The sequence below is a fragment of the Rhipicephalus sanguineus genome, chromosome 1 (genome assembly GCF_013339695.2).
Source record: "Rhipicephalus sanguineus isolate Rsan-2018 chromosome 1, BIME_Rsan_1.4, whole genome shotgun sequence".
NCBI classification, from domain to species: domain Eukaryota; kingdom Metazoa; phylum Arthropoda; class Arachnida; order Ixodida; family Ixodidae; genus Rhipicephalus; species Rhipicephalus sanguineus.
In genome coordinates, this window is record NC_051176.1 from 192087954 (window position 1) to 192109057 (window position 21104).

General features: G+C 44.7%; 1 protein-coding gene across 1 annotated transcript in view; it reads left to right on the forward strand.

Annotated features, from left to right (window-relative positions):
* LOC119404483 (importin-4) overlaps positions 1 to 21104 on the forward strand; it is a 142453-nt gene that overhangs the window by 23771 nt on the left and 97578 nt on the right. Inside the window, exons 6-8 of the mRNA XM_037670995.2 lie at positions 17958 to 18094; positions 18171 to 18213; positions 19756 to 19821. Of these exons, the coding sequence (XP_037526923.1) occupies positions 17958 to 18094; positions 18171 to 18213; positions 19756 to 19821 (246 nt within the window). The remainder of the gene's footprint in view (positions 1 to 17957; positions 18095 to 18170; positions 18214 to 19755; positions 19822 to 21104) is intronic.

Here is a 21104-nt window from a genome sequence, read left to right on the forward strand (position 1 = left end):
TGGCACATAAAATGCTGTCACGACTAAAATACTGATCTAAGAGGCATGAAAATTGGCGAGGTTATGCATCAGTAGCGGCAGAATCCAAATAAAACATTTTCAAAAATTCGATTTTTTTTCTGATTTTCGGTCTCAAAGACCCGTGTCCCCCCTTAAGAATAATTTGACTTTTCATCTGCCTACGCATTGTAGGACCTGTGCCTGTGAGCCAGTGCTGTCTAGCATTCGAATTCTGGGCAGAAGTGGGAATGCGCTGGCCAGAGAACTAATGGAGGCTTATCATATTAAAAAGAAAGACCGTGAATGTATCAGTGACACTTCTGTTGTTCTGCGCAGTAAGGAAAGACTGTTCTTAGACACTTGGTTGTAATGCGAATATGTTTTGGCTTCCCGGTACTGATTAGCATGTCGATTGTCATGTGCATTGCGCCTGCGCGCGCCACTCGGCTGTGTATATATGTAGGAAGACGTTTCTGAATAAAATTTAGTTGCGAGTAGCGCCTGTCCTGTACATCAGTGTTCCTTCTCAGTCCTTGTCCATTTTCGCGCTAGCCAATTTTGAAGATTATGAACCAACTAGCCCAACAACGTATACTCTTAAGTGCCAGTTTTTGTTGCTAGTTGAAAAACACAACAATAAAAAACTATATGTACAAAAACATAAAAGAAACCAGAAAATTCAGAATATAAATTTTGGATATAAGTGACCCAAGAATGGTATAAAAAATAATAAATGCTCTATACAATGCCAGTTTTAGCATACATAAAAAAGAAATTGAAACGAGTAACTGCTTCGTCGCTCATACCATGCCTAGAAGCAATTCGTGGTTTTACTGAGACATGGGTGCCCTCTGCACTTTTTTCACAAAATGTTGGTTTATTTATGAGAAAAGGATGCTGGTGTTCCAATGCCCATATAAATCATAAGTCCAATGAACTTCACAAGTTCGTCTGGTGTCACCTCTTTCCATGAGCTACCTCTCGCCGCATAGGTTGGCATTCCAAAGTATGCATCCAAGCATATTTATTTGTATTTTCGCTGATGGTATTGGTCACTTCTGCAGTGAAAAAAAACAGAACGAAATTGTGCGCTGTCGTAAAACGTCTCACGCCGCTTCATATTGCGGGGTCGAGATGCATTCTAGTCTGCATTCTTGGCGTGAAGAGAAGCTTTGCAGCTGGTGGAAGCACATCGCGCCCGAGCAATGTGTAGGCTTTGCACATAACCTGAGTAGCTCTAAGATTGTGCGGAAATAGAAAAATTCTTGCCGAAAAGAAATTCTCCACAAAAAAATTCTTCATGCCCACCGACGGAGACATTGTGCGCAACCTCCGCTCTGTAGTGCATAGCCTGGCTGTGCCCGATCATATCCAGAGAGTCATGGGGTGCCTAAGAAAGTGTGTACTCCCGAGGAGGAAGCCGCGCACCAACGGCGACGGGCCTGTGCTTCGCTGTGCCAAGCTTTGCACGACTTAGTGTAAACATTAAAATTGTTTCTTATCTGAAGAAAAAAAAGTCGAATTTTACCCTCTGTTCATGTTCTGGGAATGTGAACAAAAGTTTTCAGACCATTTGTTGTCTTGGTGTGCAATTTGTAGCTTTGTTGTGAAGATGCAAAAGCGGGTATCTGGTGCATTGTAAGGCAAGTGCCAGCAGCGTATGCAAATGAGTTGTTAGTTCAGTGCCTGTCCTGTGTCGCTCTTCATCTTGTGGTGCCGTCTTTTTGCACTGCTTTTACCATAAAGATCAACCAACTAGCGCATTTCTGCACGATATGCAAATACATTTACACACAAATACTAGATCCACGTAGGGGAGAGAACGAAACAGATGAAACATTATTTGACCAAAGGATTCAGGCATGTACGTCCCAGAGTCCCCACACAAGCCCACTGGGCTATACGTTCATGAGTTCATGCAGTTTCATGACGTGGGCAGCCCCGGTCAGTGGCAGTCTTGTGCTTGGCCGGGTCTGTCGAGCGCAGTGAGGTCTCCCATTTCTCCCAATTGGTCGGTGGCTCTCGGCCCCGTGGGGAAGGGTCCGCCTGGCATTCAAGCAGAATGTGGGTGAGGGTAGCATGGGGATGGGTGCATTGAGCACAGGACGGGAATACTGGAAGTATCAACTGGCATGCTCATTCTGAAAAACATCAAGAATTACATGAAGAATTGGTATTTGTTATGCAGGCCCTACAACTAGGGATGTGCGAATAGTGAAATTTCACCTCGAATCGAATTCGAATTGAATAGTGCGAAATAGTGGCTGAAAATATCGAATATCGAATAGTATGTTTACATGAAATGTGTACCGCCAGTTACGGCAAGACAATGGAAAAATCAGGGACGCTACGGCGTGCCGACAGTTTTACTACGCACGTGTTCGTGAGTGGCTTTTGTTTCAGTTTTTATGGGCGCACAAGTATGTTGACAAAAGAGCCGCCATTCCAGTCAGCAGCACCACTCCAAACCTCCTAACAGAGGGGGGTACGGTAGCTAGTTTTCTTTCCCTATGGTCGCGCAATACGGCTCATCTGACAACGGTAATGTTGTGCTTCATCGCCATGGGTGCTCCGGTCCCAAGTCTTCGGGCGCCCGTTCGCAGCAGCGTTTTAACCGCGCACTGGAACGATTGGAGTTTCTGAACTAGTGGTGCAGTGCAGCAGTGGCGACTGCCCAGCATAGGCATGCGCAGAGGGGGGGGGGGGGGGGGGGGGCAGGGGGGGCGGTCGCCTCCCCTAGTCACCTAAGAAGAGGGGGGCACAGAGTCTGCCCCATACATTGACTTAATAGGGAGGGGGGCCGCCACAATGAACCTTCACCCCCCCCCTGAAGGGAAACCCTGCACACACCTATGCTGCCCAGCGTAAACAAATTTTTACATGCATAGCCAATCACCGAGGGTTTCGCAGGCCAAAGTCAGGTCGTCTTATACAGCGCGTGCGGCATATGCGACCGAACTATGTAAGAAGTTCGTGCCTTCGTTTCGGGAGCGGTGTTATGAAGGACTTGACAGTTTTCTCATGTGTTTTTCTACGTGCGGAAATGGCATAATCTCCTTTAAGACCAACATGCGCTCGCTTTTGAACCAGGATGTCGCTGAAAGTTTAACGAAAGGCACGTTAGCGTTAGTTTTAGCCACCTCATCCTAACCAAGTTGCGCCATTGGCCTTTGTCGCATTTTAGGTATTCGTCCTGTCAAATTATTCGAAACTTCGAATACTAGCTATTCGAAAATCGAATCGAATTCGAAACTCGAATATTCGCACACCCCTACCTACAACCTGTCGCTGATACAGATATCTAATATACTGCTAATATAAGGCTAATATAACAAGATCATTTTTCATCTTACATGCAGATTCAGGCAACAGAGAATTCACACCAAAATAATCCCTTATAGCCTGTTGGTGCCAAAATGCTCATACTGTTCTTGGTGTAATTTAGCGACTAATGCTACCGTCATGCAAGCAAAGGTGTCTTGTACTTTGTAGTTCAAACATGAGATGACACTACACTGTTGTGTGGTTGCCAGACACTTACTAATATGGTCTAAAACTAGTTAATTGTTATGCTTTCTAGTGCAGTGTATGAGCTCACAGTGTGTCACAAATCACATAACTCAGCCACAAGAGTTCAAGTAATATTCAGAGATATCACACTTCGAGTTAACGAGGGATTGCTGTGTGTTGAAATGAGCATGTGCATGGTAGATTCCTCAATTTGTCATGTCATAGCAATGAAATGTACCTCTGCAGCTATCTGCACATCTAATATTATTAACAAAGTGGTGAAGTGGATAGGTTGGAAGAGTTCAGTCTTGATAGCTATTAGCACACTAAAGAAGTGAGGGACATGACCAATGAAATGCTGAAGACAGATCCCTTTCTTCCAACTAAATTTTATTGAACAGCCATAACTTATATGCAGGTAGGATGAGAACAAAAGGGGCCCTGCAACACCTTTCTTAGTTATATTGGAATAGTCTCATTATTGACGTATGACTCTTCACGAGTCATATGCCGCAAAAATTTTTCGGATCCGTCAAGTCTAAGTGGTGTTACCAAATTATAGAGATCACGTTCCGCAGCTTTCTCCCTCAACTCAACGCCGCGAGCGCGCGGAGAGCTAGGCAGCGACTCGAGGGAGGGAGCGCAGACGAGCGAGGCTCCGCCCAAGAGCGCCGGCGGAAATTTTTTCTTCATTTTTTTCTCTCTGGCGTCTGGGCGCAACCACGTGGTCTGTGCCGCCACTTCCGGTCGGCTTGCGTCGTTCTCGTCGAGCGGAGCCGATGTGTATCGCGCGTGCTTGAAAACTGCACGTCGGTTTGGTAATGTTGGGTGTGCACCTCGAACGCCGTAGTGTTTTCATCGCTCTGCCAACCATGGAAGCAAACCTGCACGCTCGTTTTGAACGAATGACAGCTGAGATCGGTTTCGGCCCATACTCCGATACACCGCCTCGTAAGACGGCACTGGCAGACGACCCCGATCCGAAGCGCCGCCATTACCGGACGCCAGCATTGTTATCGGAGACATGCTGCACGGCTGCCTCGGTCGGTCGTGAGAACGTGCCGACGATGCAGTTCCCAGCTGACGAGGCAACGCTCGAACGGCTGCCACTCTCAACGGCAACCGGCAATGGTCAAAAGCACAGAAATATTCACGTTTTCGGCACTGCGCATGGCGAAGAAAACGGAACTACGCAACTACGAGCAGACGAGCTGTCGGTGAGACCGGAAGTGCTAATATTAATGTTTGTTCGGTGTTTTTAACGCGATAACAGAATATAAACATACATATTATCTACTTATTGAACTCAAAATTAACAACGAAAGTAATAATGAGGGTGTTATCGTGATTATAACATCAGCCAATGGTGGAACTGCCGACAATCGCGTCATATTTTGCGGACTAATACATCATTTGTCGAGAGAAGAGGGAGCGATTTTCAGCTGACTTTGAGAATTTATTGTAAATTCCAGGCCGTGCGCATCGCTATAATATTTGGCTTGCGTGTTCTCGGGAGCCTCGACTACCGATCGGCAGCGCTTTTTGAGCATGCTCGAAAAGTGTTGCAGGGCCCCTTTAATGCCAGCACCGTTAAAATAGAAAGCTATCTGAAAGTGATGTTATCCAGAAGCACCACTTACGCTTCTTTCAGTAGCCAGAAACTTTTTTCGAGACGGAGGGTTCAACCACTCCTTCTTTTTGTTCTTGCATGCATTTATATGTGTAATGACAACTTGGTTGGGACAACGTTTATTAGGCTCGAGGACTCGGCAGCTAACAGGCAGCCAGAGGCAGAGCGCGCGCGCATGAGGTGATGATAATGATGACACGGCGACGATGAGGATGGAGACAAACGAATGATGATGATTGCAATAATGTACAGATGAGGAACAAGCACATAACAAATGCCAACACTAATTTACCCCAAGTGAAAGCGACCATCCTGGTTGCCGCAAATCAAAGTGACGAGGAACATTGCGTGGAGGGCTTCATGCGAGAAATGTGGACAGTCTCTTGTGCTGCGGTAACGGCGGTCTGTTATTATTATTATTATTATTTACAGATACTGCAGGCCCTCCTCGGGCCCATGCAGGAGTGAAATACAAACAATACAATCAGGAATAAGTAGTTATACACTGGATAGCTTGGCATAATTCAAAGAATACATAAATAACAAGTACACACCAGGAAAGTCATCAACGTTCAGTGCATATATATTTTTGTGAGACAACATAACTACACTCAACTAAAAAATTTTTTCAATATAAGTAAGCCATTGAATTGCACTCAAAGCAATGTATATTCAATATACATCACTTATATCAGAGAAACTAATACTTTCAATGTGTTTCATAAATGAATCCGTCGAGGCAGCATTCACTGCTTCCGCAGATAACGCATTCCAATGGAAAATTGCGCGAGGAAAGAGAGCGAACTTGTGGACATTTATGTGGCTAGGTGGCTGCCTAAAAGTTTTATTGTGATTCGTCCTGGCTGAAATTTTTGAAGGTTGCTGAAGATAACGTTCCCGTGATAATTTGAAGTCCCCATGATAAAGTTGGTAGATGAATTTTAATCTGGATACTATCCTGCGCTGCTCAAGTTTTTGTAGGCTTGCCCTATTACGTAGATTTGTTACACGTAGATTTGTTGGGACGACAAGTGGTGCCACACGATAATTAACAGGTGAAGTCTGCTCCAAAACTATGTAAGGCCAGATGTAGCATGGCTGGAACTTGTCAGAGACCAGGTGTGCGAACAGGTGTTAAAAGCAGCACGTCATCACCAGGTCAGAAGAATGCAAAGTGATGGCATGCATCATAAGTGATCTTTTAGTCTTGTTGTCTCGCTTCTGTGTTGATGCGAGCATGATGGTGACACTGGGTCATTCGGGAAATGTATTCTTCGCTGGAAGGCAGAGATGAGTTGACACTGTAGTTGAAGAAGGAAACGTCGAGAAAGGAAGTAGGGGAACGTCCGTAAATGAGATATAATGGCAAGTAGCCGGTTGTGTGCTGAACGGCCATGTTGTAGGCTAAGGTGAGGAATGGTAGAAGGGTGTCCCAGTTTTTGTGGTCTGGTTGGATGTAAATGGCTATCATGTCAGCAAGGGTGCGATGAAATCTCTCAGTGATACTGTCGGTCTGAGGATGGTAGCTTGGAGCTGTCTTGTGAGTAATTCCAGAAGTGCACAGTACTTAATTTAAAGAGAAGCTGAAGCACTTTTTAAAAAGAATGACTTTGGAGTGTGTAATCATAGTTTGATCTCTGCTGAATTCGAAAACCAACATAGGAGTTCACAGAAGTGAACGCAAATAGCATTTCTTGGCAAAAAACCGGCTGCAGCCGCAGGGCTTCTTGAGATGCTGAGCGAACGTGGCGACGTCATCTTCAATGTGCGCATCATCGGCAACATCAAAGCATGGCCTTCGCGATTAGTTTCACTAACGCGCACAGCCAGAACTAGTCACGGAGGCCATGGTTGAAGATACGACAGTGCTGCTCAGCTCCCCGATGATGACGTAGTTTCGGTTAGTTCCTTTCCACGCCCACACTTTCGGCGCATTCGCGTGGGCGGAGCAAGACCAACTTTCGCGTATTTTAAAGCTCTTGCTGCCACAACAGCGGAAAAAATTACACCATCGTCTACAATAATGTTGGTCCCTTGTTAACAACAAAGTTTTGCCAAATTCTAAAACCACTTCAGCTTCCCTTTAACAGTTGTGATAGGAACACCCTTCCACGGTCACCCAACAGTATACGAGGAGTTCCACGGTGCAGGATTATGACGTGAAGGACGAAGTCAGCAACTTCCGAAACTGAGCCAGTATCACAGAAGTTGTCTCAGCGTAGGGTGTCAGGTGGTCTACGGCAGTCACTATCCATCGTTTGCCACTGGATGGGGACTGGAAGATGGCGGTAAAGGTCAACACCTACAACCTCGAATGGCGTTGTGGGGCGCGGAATTGGCTGCAGTGGGCCGGCAGGAGCAGATATCGGGAGTTTACAATGCTGGCATGGAATGCAGGAACCGACATACCTTGCTACGCTTGTAGAAAGACCAGGCCTCCAGTGATGTGATTGCTGCGCCAATTGCACTAAATTGCACCAATGCTCCAAGAGGTGAAACCTGCTACATCCTGCTACATTTTGGCAAATATCTCATAATTTGCGCCAAACGTGCGCCAAGGTATCATTCTTCCAGTGTTTCGGAGAAAGAGTAGGCAGCAGGCACTTGAAATCCTTGTTTAAGTTACGACTGTAATCTTAAGTGGTTATTGGAGATGACGTGCGAGTGTTATATAGTTGAAGAAATCGCTAAAAGGCAAATATTTACGTTCTCAACGGACGATTATTGGCTTGATTCGCTGGTGATGAGCAAGTTGTCACCTCTTGCCACTTGACTGCCATTCGCACTGCAATGTTGCTTGTTTTGACCACCTTGCCTAGCTACAAAGACATCTACACCGAGTCTTAGGCACTCAAACATGTGTCCTGCCGTGAACTGCACTATCATGATTTTGCGGGTAAGGCATACTTGTGAAACACTTGCTTTGTACAAATATCTCGTGACGCACGAAAACATGGAACCTTGCACATTGCACAACATTTTCATCAAAAGTGAAAGATGTTCGACCAAAATGACGACGCCCAGGAAGGGAGACGTGGAAGCCAACATTGTGGTGTATTTAGGGAGTCATCAGAACATAAATAATCGTTTTAACACATTCGCTGCAGCACACTTTCTTGAAGTCTCGTTTTACATGCGGAGTGACCCACCAGTTTGCCATTCGGCATATCTTCCATGTGCACCGTGACCCACCGGTGCACATGGAAAATAAACGGGCACAGGCGCACGCGCCTGTGCCCGTTTTATTTGCTCTAAAGAGATGGCGTTGCTGCCTTTGCGGCTGGCATTTGGCGAATTTATTTGAAAGATACAGAGCTAATTTTTGCCCTTTTCACGTAGACCTATGCTTAAATTAAAAGTGACTGGCGCCGGAAAACACAAACGCGCATTTGTTTCCTCTGCATTGTGCTTTTTTTTTTTTTGCGTCTGTAAAAGGCATGATGATCTATTAGTCGCGCTAAAATATTTGGGAGCAGCACGAAGAATGCATGTACTTATTCAAGTGAAACGTATTTCAAAAACCACAGCAAAATGGTGGCAAGCAAAACAACAAGGAAATAGGTCGCCACTTCGCTCCTTAAAGCAGCGCCGTCCTGTATTCAATGCAATAAATGTATATATATTGGTTACACTTTCAGACCTAGACGGCAGTGCATGACAAAGATTTTTCGAGCGTGGGTCACCAGTGGTTCACACCGCACGCAGCATAAAACGCTCTCATTGAGTGCATCGTGGATCACAGGCGGGTCACGGCATCTAACACCAGAAAAGTATTCTTCTGGCTATTTATAACCTCTTGCAACAAAAATCGTACCTCTGCATTCAAGTATGATGAAGTTATCACATCAGCAAGCAGATGCATGCTCCGACCATCGTGGCCGCATAGGAGGAGCACAGGCTGTGATCCACCGGTGATCCACAGCGCAGTGAACGTGTTAATCAAAATATTATGTTTATGTACACAAGGTTTGTTCCAGCAGTCTACTAAATGTAGACAGTTTAGCCAGTAATTCTGGATGTTAATATTTGTGTCCTAAGGATTTGGGGTGGGTGGTATGACGAGGGGGCAGGGGCCGGGCGCACACGTGTGAACAATTCCAACTAGCCCATACTGCTCACCAGGCCACAGAGCAAATTCTAGTTAGACACTGGAAGTTGTTGCGTGCCCAATGAAGAGCATTATGCCACAAGAATTTTTCAAATTGGTTCATTACTAGTTGAGAAAACCAGTACATTGAAGCGGCAGAAACCATGACGCGAGGAGGTGAGCTTGAAACCCTTGCCGCTCACCCTGTTAACCTTTGCAAGTCTAATCCCTTCCTGCTCTCTTCGGCATTGGAGCCGGAGGATCATGTGACACGTACGCATCAACTCGTCATGCACACGCAAGGTCACATGAGCATGATTGGGCATAAAAGCTGTGACGTTTGTACGGGCACGAAACTAGCGGTATCACGAGCCACTGCCGTAGAACGTAGACACGGGAGCATAAATGAGCCTAATAAGCGCTGGAACGCGGTTTTGTTTTCAGGACTGGCATCTGCACGTCGCGGAAACCGCGAGAACACAAACGCATGTGAAATGGAGGTCTCGCATCTCGCTGCGATTTGAAGCAAAAAAAAAAAAAACACGCACGCATTCCATATGCGTTTTATTATTTTTCTCAAGTTTCATTAATCTATTCAAGCAACTAATGACACAAACTACACGTGTCTCGTCGAATAATTCTCCCGGTGTCACATGCTACTCTGAGCAGTGTCAGAGCACCAATGTCCACGTAGGGCCATTCCTTGTACATCACCCCCTCCATATTGGGTAGTATGCCCGCGAGACGAAGGGCAAGCAGAGTTCAGTTTGAAATTTGACCTCTGAAAGAGGTCAAATGTGATCGTGAGCACCCAGTGTGTGCATTACACTTGTCAGGTCAAAATGGAAAACGTAAAACTATGCCCCCCACCGTACGCTTCTTGAGGTCAAAATGCTCAGGCCTGGTGAGGAGCCCTTGAAATAATGTTTCCTACTGCTACTCGCCCATACTTCGAGATTACATTATTAAATTAAAGGAAATAGTTTTTAACTGTTCTGTAGTTAAAGAACAGTCATCTGTGTTGAATTACAAGATTTTATAGGATGATAGTTTCTTGCTTGATTGTGGTTGCATTAATTACATTAAGCACGAACATGTTCGTGAAGAGACTGTCTTATATTAGTTTTCTTGCTTTACTAAACATATACTCATAGGCAGAGAGTACTGGGGGGCTTGGGCCCCCCCCGGACTGCCTCATGGGGGGGGCAGAGCCCCCCCCTGGCGCTGGCCGAGGGTATTTTTTAGGAGCTTGGCTTAGGTCCCCGGGTCGTCCTGTCTGGCAGCTATTTCACAGGAGGCTGTTTATGCCCGCTTCTTTTTCATTTCAGCCATTTAAAGTTCGGCACATAGGCCAGTGACAAGTCAAGCATTCAATGGAAAAGTGCCCCTCAGATGGATTTTTACGTGTAGAATATGTTGTGCTGATGAACAACTGAAGCGACGACTTAAGCTATGACAAATTAAAAAATTCACCGACGATTACGATACTACCTAATTCGCTGAGCGCAGCCTCGTGTTCAGGCAACGCCAGCTGCGTTTGAAGTTTTGACTATCCGCAGTTGTAGCAATGTAACATTCGTTACATATTGCCACAGACACTGCCAGCGCTCGAGTGCTACGCACACTATGTACTCTGTGCATTTGCATTGCAGCTGTCGCGAACCAATTAAGTGAAACGCCCACAGCCCCGTTACGACAAGCGAAGCCAGCCGCAGTGCACGTGCCAGCCCTGCATGCGCACGAGCTCCGGCCGAGGGGCCAGCGCGCGCGACAGAGGAAGAAAGCGAGGTTAGAGGCCAGTATCTCGTGATATCGACAGACTCTGCGTTCGCTCTCTTTCGTCCTCGTTCGCGCTATCGGTTACACCGCCAACGCCAACGGCGATGCCGCTCAACGCAGGAACGGACGCCTAAGAGCTGCGCTCTAATTGTCTTGAACCTCGTAGTGAACGGTTTTCAGAACACAAAAATGATAGGTGGTGGTGGTGGTGGTGATGTTGCAGCAGGCGGGGTTAGCCTCGCCTGCATGGCCGGCAGTTCTTCCGCCTGGGCATCTCCTGAATTGTAGGGGTATGTCACCAAGTGTTGAACAGCCCAGTGTCTCGCAGGAAAACCAACAAAATTCGTTGCACGTTCCTCCTCGTTGCCGCGGGCCCTTCAGGAAAAATGACGTCTTCAAATGTCCGGTGGCTACGACAACCTTTCTGCAAGGTGCGCACCATCGCTGCTCTTTCCGCATCAAACTGTGGGCAAAGCCAAATAAAATGTTCAATGCCCCCGATGTAACACCACAGAAGGCACAAAACGGGGAAGCGTATCGCCCAGTCTTGAATGACCAAGCCGGGGTGTATGAGGAGCTGGTTCTTATGCGGTACGACAGCTTCGCTTGTTCACGAGAAAGTCCGTGGATTACACATGCTTGGTGTGGAAACTTGTAGATCGCCTTGAAATGATTGCGTATCGCATCTTTGTTCTGGTAAGTTTTAGGAGTTCTTACTTTTGGAACAGATGTCCGCGCTTCACATGCAAGGGCATCAGCCTTTTCATTGCCTTCAATGCCAACGTGGGATGGGATCCACTGAAACTTTATATTAAAGCTCTTGCCAATAAGGTGTTTAATGAGCGCCAGAGATTGCCTGGTGAATTTTTTTTGAGGTAGGCCACGATGCAGTCTTTGTAGCGCCGACTTGGAGTCCGTCAGCACTACAACATCTCGTGCAGAAAAGGATCGCAATTTTCGAAAAGCCGCGGTGATTGCAGCGCTTTCTACCGTTGTGGACGAAACCACACGATCCAGGTGGCCCGACCATGACACGCCAAGGCAGGGTATGCAGAAAGCCGCTGCGCAGCTATCCGTTTGTGTGCACTCTGATCCGTCGGTGTACACTTGTAGGTGGCCGTGGTACATGGTACTCATGTGGTCCAGCACAAGATACTTTGCTTCCGCGGCTGGAATAGTGCGTTTCGCTGGTAGCTTGGGTACACTGAAGTTACAGGCAACATCCACAAAAGACCATGGCGAGTCCATAAGGCGCCGTTTATGCAATTTGAAGCCTAAATATCGAAACCTGTTCAGCGCCGCGTTGAAATGTGAGCCAGTTCCTGCTCTTGGCCGCCGGGAAAGCGCCGTGCCTGCGTAGGACTCTCCCAGTCTTGACAGCTGTGTCAATAAGGCCTGAGACTCCAAAAGGCGGAGCGGAAGAGACTCAGCTTCATTGGTGACCTTCTTGTTTGAAGCCGCCTGAGGAACTCCCATCGCCAAGCGGAGACCCTTTCTGTGCACTGCCTCTCGACAACAAGCTACTATGGCGACGTGCGCTTGATGGTATATAGTCACTGCATCAGTGCTAAGTATCAACGCTTTTTGTCGCATGGCAGGGGTACGTTGGGGCAACAACCCTATGTCCATGCTTAAATTGAACGATGCGCTCATAACAAGCCGCATTCTTTATCAGCTCCCGCTGATATTGCCATCACCAAGCCGGTTCGAACACAAAAATGATACTGAGAATACAAAGCAATCCCGACACAGTCAGTCAGTGAACGCTTTCGCACAAACTTACTCGCCAATAAAAAAAAAAAAAACGGGTAATTTCTTGGTTGGCTACATATTGGTACCCAAGATTGTACGCAGTTTTGATTTATCAGTAAAGGGTTTTACTAAAAGTTTGGCCACCAATGAGCAACTCCATTACTCGTCCAGATTCATAACCGCAGCTTCGCACAAGGTGTAGTGGTAGCAAATGGTATTTGCTACCATCTCAGAATTACTTTAGGCCGTCTTGAATTGAACTCACTGGCATATAATTAAAACTTCCCGTGATAGCGTTAGCCTACTGTCTCCTGTGTGGCGCATGTGAATCGATTTTACTCGACGCAGTCAACAAGTCAACGTAAAAGGTGGCCTACGCGACCTTTTTCGCTTCGAGCCAAGAGTTACGAGGTGGATCGATGTCTTTGTGTAAATTGAAAAATAAATCTAGGGTTTTCCACATACAGATCTTCATTATGACATCGCGGGCATCTGAGAGACTAAAGTTACAATAAATTCTTTAATTTGAAAGTTGGACTCCTCTCTCTCTCTCTCTCTCTCTCTCTATATATATATATATATATATATATATATATATATATCAGGCACGTAGGCAAGGGGGGGGCCTGGGGGGCCCGGCCCCCCCCCCCCCCCGAAATTCGTCCGGCCTTCTATATTCCCGGCAACTTTTGTTTTATTTTTGTCATGGAAATACTTTCTTTCGAACAATTAGGCCTTGGGCCCCCCCCCCCCCCGGAAAAAAAATCTGGCTACGTGCCTGATATATATATATATATATATATATATATATATATATATATATATATATAATGTGGAAGAGCAAGTCGGGCCCCCGCTCCCTCCGGTAAAATGAAAACTCTCCGCCTATGCATATACTGCTGTTTATTCTAATAAACTTCCAGAAGAGTTCACGCAGGGCACATAAGTTTACAACGTGCGGTCAGGATTTGTGAACAATTCTTCCCGCTGCTGCAGCCTGGGGGATTTCGCTGAAAGAATACGACCTCACAGTATACTAGCGTTCAGGTTCTGCTTCTCAAGTGCGGCAAATGTTCATGTTAAAGGACTTGTCAGAATTGAACACAAAGCCTTTTATTACCGTAAATTTTGTGGGACACAATGTAGATTTCAGGCAAATGTGTCTAATGAATTATAAAATGTTGTATTTTTTTTTCTAAATGCCCGAGAATCAAGATTGCTTATGATTTGACCGCAATTGTACGACAACAAGCACTTCACTGCACAACGAACGTGTAGGTTGTGCTGAAAGCACAAATGTCACCAAAACAGTTCTCCTTATTAGTAGAAAGAATGCATGTAGAATTTACACAGCTAGCACTTCAAAAACTAACAAAAGCATCAAAAAAGCCCCGATTCAACTAAATTTAAAGTTAAGCCCAAGTTAATTTTAAGATTCAACGAAATTTTTATATTAGTTCGCCTGAGGTCATGGGACTAAACAAAATCAGGGAAGTCTGCAGGAAAACAAAGACCAATAACTTAATTTTGTATTTTGGATAATGGTAAATAAATATGCACGCATGTGTGCATATGTTGATTTTACTAAACATAGTGCAACCGCTCCAGCTTAGAGATTAAATATTTGCACTCGAAAATTTAGGAATGATAACTGCTCCAAAAGGTTGATGCTGCTCCAAAGTAAGGTTTTAGCTGCACCAGAAGCTGCACCAAAATGGCTTTGGTCAATCACATCACTGCATCAGATAGGTAGAGAACAAATTTTACGCTAATGCCTATATTGTTCCTTACTTCAATATCAAGCCTTTTCTATACATGCACATGAATGAAGTCTTAATGAGATGTTTGGCACTGTTGTTATAGTGCCCAATCCTGGTGGTGGTGCCTCAGTGCCTGTTTTCAACATAGGGCCTGTATAAACATAGTTTAGCCTTCTGTATCGCCATTTGCCTTTGTTCCTATGGAGATCTTCATTGCATTACTTTTGTTGTAGTAATATTAAGGTTTGAGTGTGTTTATTTTGAAGTTCTAATTTAGTCAAATACTTGTGACATTTAGGGTAGGGTCAGTCACTGTGGGGATGTAAGAATTTGGAAGTGTGGCTGCCACATGCACATGTACCACACTAAACCCTGTATATTTATTTAGACACACAATAATAGTTCATAACCAAGGGAAAAACTGTATTTGCAATATTTGTCACCATTTAGCCTATTATACATTAATTCTACACTACCTAATGAAACCAACAGACAATGAATCCAAGAAAGGTGTAGGGGACATTATTCGTAACCTTTAACTGTAGTGAAGTAACTATGACATAAATGGAAGGAATTAAAGTGGATGGAAAAACAACTTTGTTGCTGGTAGGTACCAAACCTACAACCTTCAGATAATGCATCTGATGCTCTACCTACCAATTGAGCTACGGCAGCAGTCGTTTTCCTGATCACTTTATTGTGTATATTTCTGTGCATATAATCCTGGGAATGTTAGTCAGTTAGCCATAGCAAGGGTCTCGTTCAGGCAGGCTCGATGCCTTAGGTAGCATGTGAGGGTTTATTGGTCAGCTGCCAGCTCGTAATAAGATAACATGCTACGTGACACCAGCTGGCAAAAAAAAGTGTTCCACACCCACCGTCATGGCTATAAGCAGCACTGGCTAACACTTCCAGGATTACATGCACAGGAATACACAATAAAGTGCACAGGAAAACGACCGCCTCCGTAGCTCAATAGACCTTTTTCAAGGACACGAGTGCCACCAACGGGCGCGCAAGCGCTCATGGGAAATGTGTGTACGCCGCAGCAGCCGCCGCGACGAGCGCGCGGGCCTCGCGCTGTAGCTGTCCGCTTGCCCCGTGCCAGGACTTCTTCGACACAGTGAATTTGGCAAGGTGCAACATGTTACGGCACAATTCAGTCACAAACTTCAGTGTTTAGCTGCTACGGCCTCTCGACGATTTCCATCTGTCCCACTGTTGGACCAGTTGAGCGGCTCAGAAGCGTCACCTTTTATTTATTTATTTTGGCGCCAATGCGCCTTACGGCATAAATGAAAAAAAAAATGCAACTCGGTTGCCTATGAAGTGCAGGAGCGGTCTATGATCGGCGGATGCATTTGGAATCAACGTCCATCGACACTGTCGACGAGTACAGTGTGAGGTTCTGATATTTAAACAGTACACTAGAAAGTGTAGTCGGCATTTGGGGAAATGAGATACATTCATTGCGTCGCTCGCACCATATATGTAACGAACGATAAGTGCCTACTAACCTTAGTTGGTGCTATAACTACAGGTTGGAATAATACTTAGAGCGAAAAAAGAAAGGAGCAGTACAAAGAAGGAAATGCACAAACCAGCGCTCACACACAACTGAAAGTTTATAGCACGCGTGAAAAAAAGCATATATACAAAAATAGGAGTGCGTCGCGTGTGTCATAAAGAGGCATAAAAAGTCAACATAAAAAGTCAAACAACCGAGGCGCGTGCTTACAGTTGATTAATAAAGTTGAATTCCTTGTCTTGTAACGACTGAGAAGGTTGACTGACACAAAGTGTGGCGTTATTTGTGACATGACATGCCCCCGAAATTTCTCCCGTTGTCTGATTAGGTTGATGGTACAAAATTACTGTGCTTTCGAAGATAGGATTACATTTTCATGACTGACATAGCGATGCGAGATGAGACGGCTCCATTCAATGAACTTCGATGCTCGCTGAGGCGCGTATTAATACATCGACCAGTCTGGCCGATGTACATGTGGACACATGAAAGAGAAATTTGCGGTTGACTCCTACACAATTTACAAAACAATTGGCATGCCTATGACCGCATTTTTCTTTGCCCACCGCAGACCCCTGCGACCTTAATGCGACTATAAGCTTATTTGGGGCGGCAAACATAACCTTCACCCCAACATCGCTTCCCTATGTTCTTCAGCCCATGCGACTTCTTATATATATGTGGAATAACTGCAATATTTCTAGTTCCTTCATTATTTACGGATGGAGGGCGTCCGTGTTAATCTTTCTTTGCCATGTGAACAGATTTTCGCAAACCAATACAACGATACGCAGGATATCCAGCCTCTTTGCAGCTGGCAACTACTGCTCATCTTATGGGCGCAAGTTTTTTTTCCAATGCCGCGCGTAATCATGACATTACAATTCCTCGTTTAACAATATTCGAATGCGCCGACGCAAAATTAAACACCTATTTCGCTGAACGCGGGATATATACTGCCCGCAAACATGTTCCGCAGTGAAACTTAAAAGCATGTATCAAGAAACTGCAAATTATCAGAGCAAGGCATCTCGCAAGTGAATTCTAGTCCCATCCCTTTTTTCTTAGGCACGTTTAGAATGCACTCACTTCTTTGTACAGCGCGTGACTTGTCAATTAAAAGCAAATAATCAGCTGTATACCTGAACACTGTAACACCTCTCTACAGTTTGGTTAAACCTGATCACGAGCTGCTATGGCATTAAATGCCATAGTGGCTTGTGAACAAGTAATCATTGAATAAATACGAATTCGGTGTTCCAGCTCACATTGCTCATGATAGCACGTTTTGACTGCATATATCGGCACGTGATAACTCGCATGTCGCTTAAATGCTACATCCGGTATACATCCGCTCGGTAATACCTACACTGACCGCATCATTCCTTTCACATTTCATGCGTGGAGATACATGCAGGTGCGTTCAGACATATGTAGTATTAAGGATTTAATTATAGTCAACCAGCGGCGGCGCATTTTTTTCGTTTGGTGCTCCCACGGCGCCAACGAGCAGCGAGCGACGGAACAGCCGGCGGGCTCGCCGTACACACTTTTCCCATAGTGCTTCGCGCACCCGCGGAGGGTTCTGGGATTGCTTGAAAAAGGTCTATTGGTAGAGCATCAGACGTGTTATCCGAAGGTTGTAGATTTGGTCTGTACTTGTGGCAAAGTTGTTTTTTCGTCCACTTTAATTCCTTTTGATTTATGTCATAATTACTTGCCTACAGTTAAAGACAACAAATAATGTCGCATATACCTTCCATGGGTTTATTGTCTTGGTTTCATTAGGTTGTGTCTAACAAAGAAACGAGCCCTTGATCCATCCCCCTTCTGTCATTAATCCTTCACTACATTACTGCGTTCGTAATCGATTAATGTACATTGTCGCAATTTATTTTCTTTTTACCACAGCTGGGCTTCCAGTTGGCAAGTATAATTTCTTCTGTCGCACCGGAGGTGTTCTCAAGTCACTTTAAGCCACTTTTCAAGTTCTTTGGCGAATGCTTGCAAAGCTGTGGTGATGACCAGATCTGCTTCTACGTGATCAAGTAAGTTCACACTCAAGTAAGTTAGCTTTGTTCCACCAGCTTAATTTTACGTATTTGTCCATTTCTCTTTTGTTAGGTCTATGACAGCACTAGTAAGCTTCATTGGCACAGATGATGCTGTGAGTATCACTATTTTGTTTAACTTGGTGCTTTACTTCTTTAGTCTGTTGTTTAAATGGAATTTCAATTATTCAAATTGGGATCATTGTTTCGTTTGAAGTTTTACATTGTCATGACCTGGAGCACTTCTCTTTTGAAATAAAAGGCAGTTAGCTGGTATGATGTATTGTGCAGGGTAAACCGAATAATTTCTTCCCCTCTTCCCTAACCTATTTTGTAAGACTGGTAGTACTTCCATTTGCTTGTTCATCTCTGACCAGCATGATAATTGCATATGGAGTTCTGCAACAAAAAATAGAACAGTCCTCATAATTACAGCGCTCTCCTCGAAAAAAAAAAAAAAGCCTTTTGTCGCCTCACTTTTTGTCGTTGGACGACGATTGCCAAGGGTTGCATTTTTATGAGCAGGTGGACGTTTCCTCTGTAGCCTGGTCGCAATTGCTCATAGGTGTTTCATGCATAGCAAGCCTTTACTTCTCTAGACTTCTGTCATTGTCATACTGCATGGTTATTCATTTTCCACTTTCGTAGTCCTCAGAACTTGTGCCCAAAGGCAGTAGACTTGAGCAGTCGCCTTTAGGATATGATTGCGAGATCTTGCGTGACTCAGTGTTGGATGCATCGATATGTGACCTGTAGCATTTCTGGCAATGTGCGAAGATACTTGCGGACTTTACACATGGCCTGGAATGCTGTTGGTTTTATACACCTGCACATCTCAAGTGCAACATGGAAAGCGTTCTTTCAAGATTACTACCTCTAGAGTGTGTTCAAATGGCTGTTAAGAAAATTCAAATACAGGGAAATGGCGCTCATTTAGCTCCTGATGGCAGTCAAATTGGTTGATGAAATAAATCTGAGAATTTTGGGGCTAGAACTCGATCAAGTGAATTTTTTATGCTACTATTCTTTGAAAATGTGGTATGTACAAAATTTTCAGCAATTCAAACTTTTTGGCTTCAGGTAAAACAATGCAGCAGGCAACTGCTGTCAAAAGGGTAGACAGTAGAGGATGAGAAAACATTTAGTATTAGCTTTATATAGTCAAAGTTGCCTACATAGGTTAATATTAACACTTTGTATTTTGATAAGTGCCACTGCAAGATGGTGCCCTCAAATGGGCGTACATTAACATATATGTATACTAACAGATCATAGGTATATCATTGAAGCCATTCTGATCACATACTTAGCTAGGCTGTTTTGCGGCTGTGCCTTTTACTTTAATTCTATATTATTTGTACATATCAACTACGGCTCAATGCCCGCTGATCTCGTTGGTAACTTGGGAAAACTTTTGCTGTGACCACTGATGGAATGCGAAAACGCATTAGTATTGGAAAAGGCATTACTGCAAAATAGAGGCCCTGAACATGATAACGTGTGTTCTATATTTATATAGTTATAGTACATAACATTATCATATTTTATAAACAATATTTTATTGAACTTCACTAAATAAAACAAATCCGTGATCCCCAGAAGATTAAGGTAGCATTTACTTATTGCATTTAAGTTATGCTTTTTCATTCATCAAACAGAATTGTTTCCAAGTACTAATCCCTTGTGTCATGGAAGTTATCCGAAGACTGGCAAGTACAGATGAGGTGAGTGGATAAAATTTATTGACACCCTTTTTCACTAGTTCCTCACAGCAACTATGGAAGCAGAGGCTTCAGGACTATGACCGCAAAAATAAGAAATTCTAGCCCCTATGAACCCCTGTGAACTTGGGCCAGCAGCATAGTAGGCGAGTACCTACCTTCAGTTCCACGACAGTTTAGAAGGAGGTGCAGATTATGTGCGACACTAGAGTGGAAGAGCACTGCTACTGTAATGCTGTCACAATATTTGCACACATACGTGATTCACGCATGGAGGGTTAAAAAGTTGTTAATGACTCTCAGTACATCCAGTTAATAAGGCAACAAAGGCAAATGTATACCCTGTCACTCTCTGTTCAATTGGCTGTAATGGCAGTTTATTCAGGCACGTAGGCAAGGGGGGGGGGGGGGGGGCCCGGGCCCCTCCCGAAATTCGTCCAACCTTCTATATTTCCGGGCAACTTTTTCTTCTTTTTGCCATGGAAAGACTTTCTTTCAAACAATTAGGCCTCGGGCCCCCCCCCCCCCGAAAAAAATTTCTGGCTACGTGCCTGAGTTTAGTAAAATATATATGGTGAGCAGTTGCTCTCACATAATTTAGTAAGTCATTGTAGGTAGGTTAGCAATAATATTTTTCTCCCCTTTCATGATGTCTGTGGTGTACACTGGGCAACCTTGCAGCAAGATCAGGGGAATTGGCAGACACCATGTTTGCCAAAGGGTCAATGCACTGTGCAAGACAAGTCTTCATCGCATGTTAACTCTGCTTGTTATATATTATATTTTTTCTAAAGATCACATGCCATGGATTTATAACGTTTAAAATGATACATGCAGTTAAAATACAGCTAAAACTGTACCATTAACGTCCCTTATGCCATCCTTGGCTTCATTATCTGTCTGTTTTCATTAAGGTTGTATCAAACAAAAAACGAGCCCTTCAAATTCCCTTCTTTCGTTGCCATGGCTGTCTTATCGGGTAATCCGGCTGCAAACCTTGCAGCCTGCGGCTAGCTCATTGCTGCAGGACGGCTTTGGTGTCTTAGTCTTCACGTTGTGGGCTTGGTTCCTGGCTTTTCCTGGGTGTCTGGTACATGAAGGAACCAGCACCTCCGCCAGATGTCACGTGGTTGTGCTGGTGAACAAGGCTGCAGACTGGGAAATATGCAACTTTTTATTTGGACGAACTTGTGCCTGGAAAATGAAAAGTCAAGGTACAAGCAATTCACGCTGTACACTGACAGCGGTGAGAACAGTCGGTGGCCGTCGAGAAATCCGATCATTGA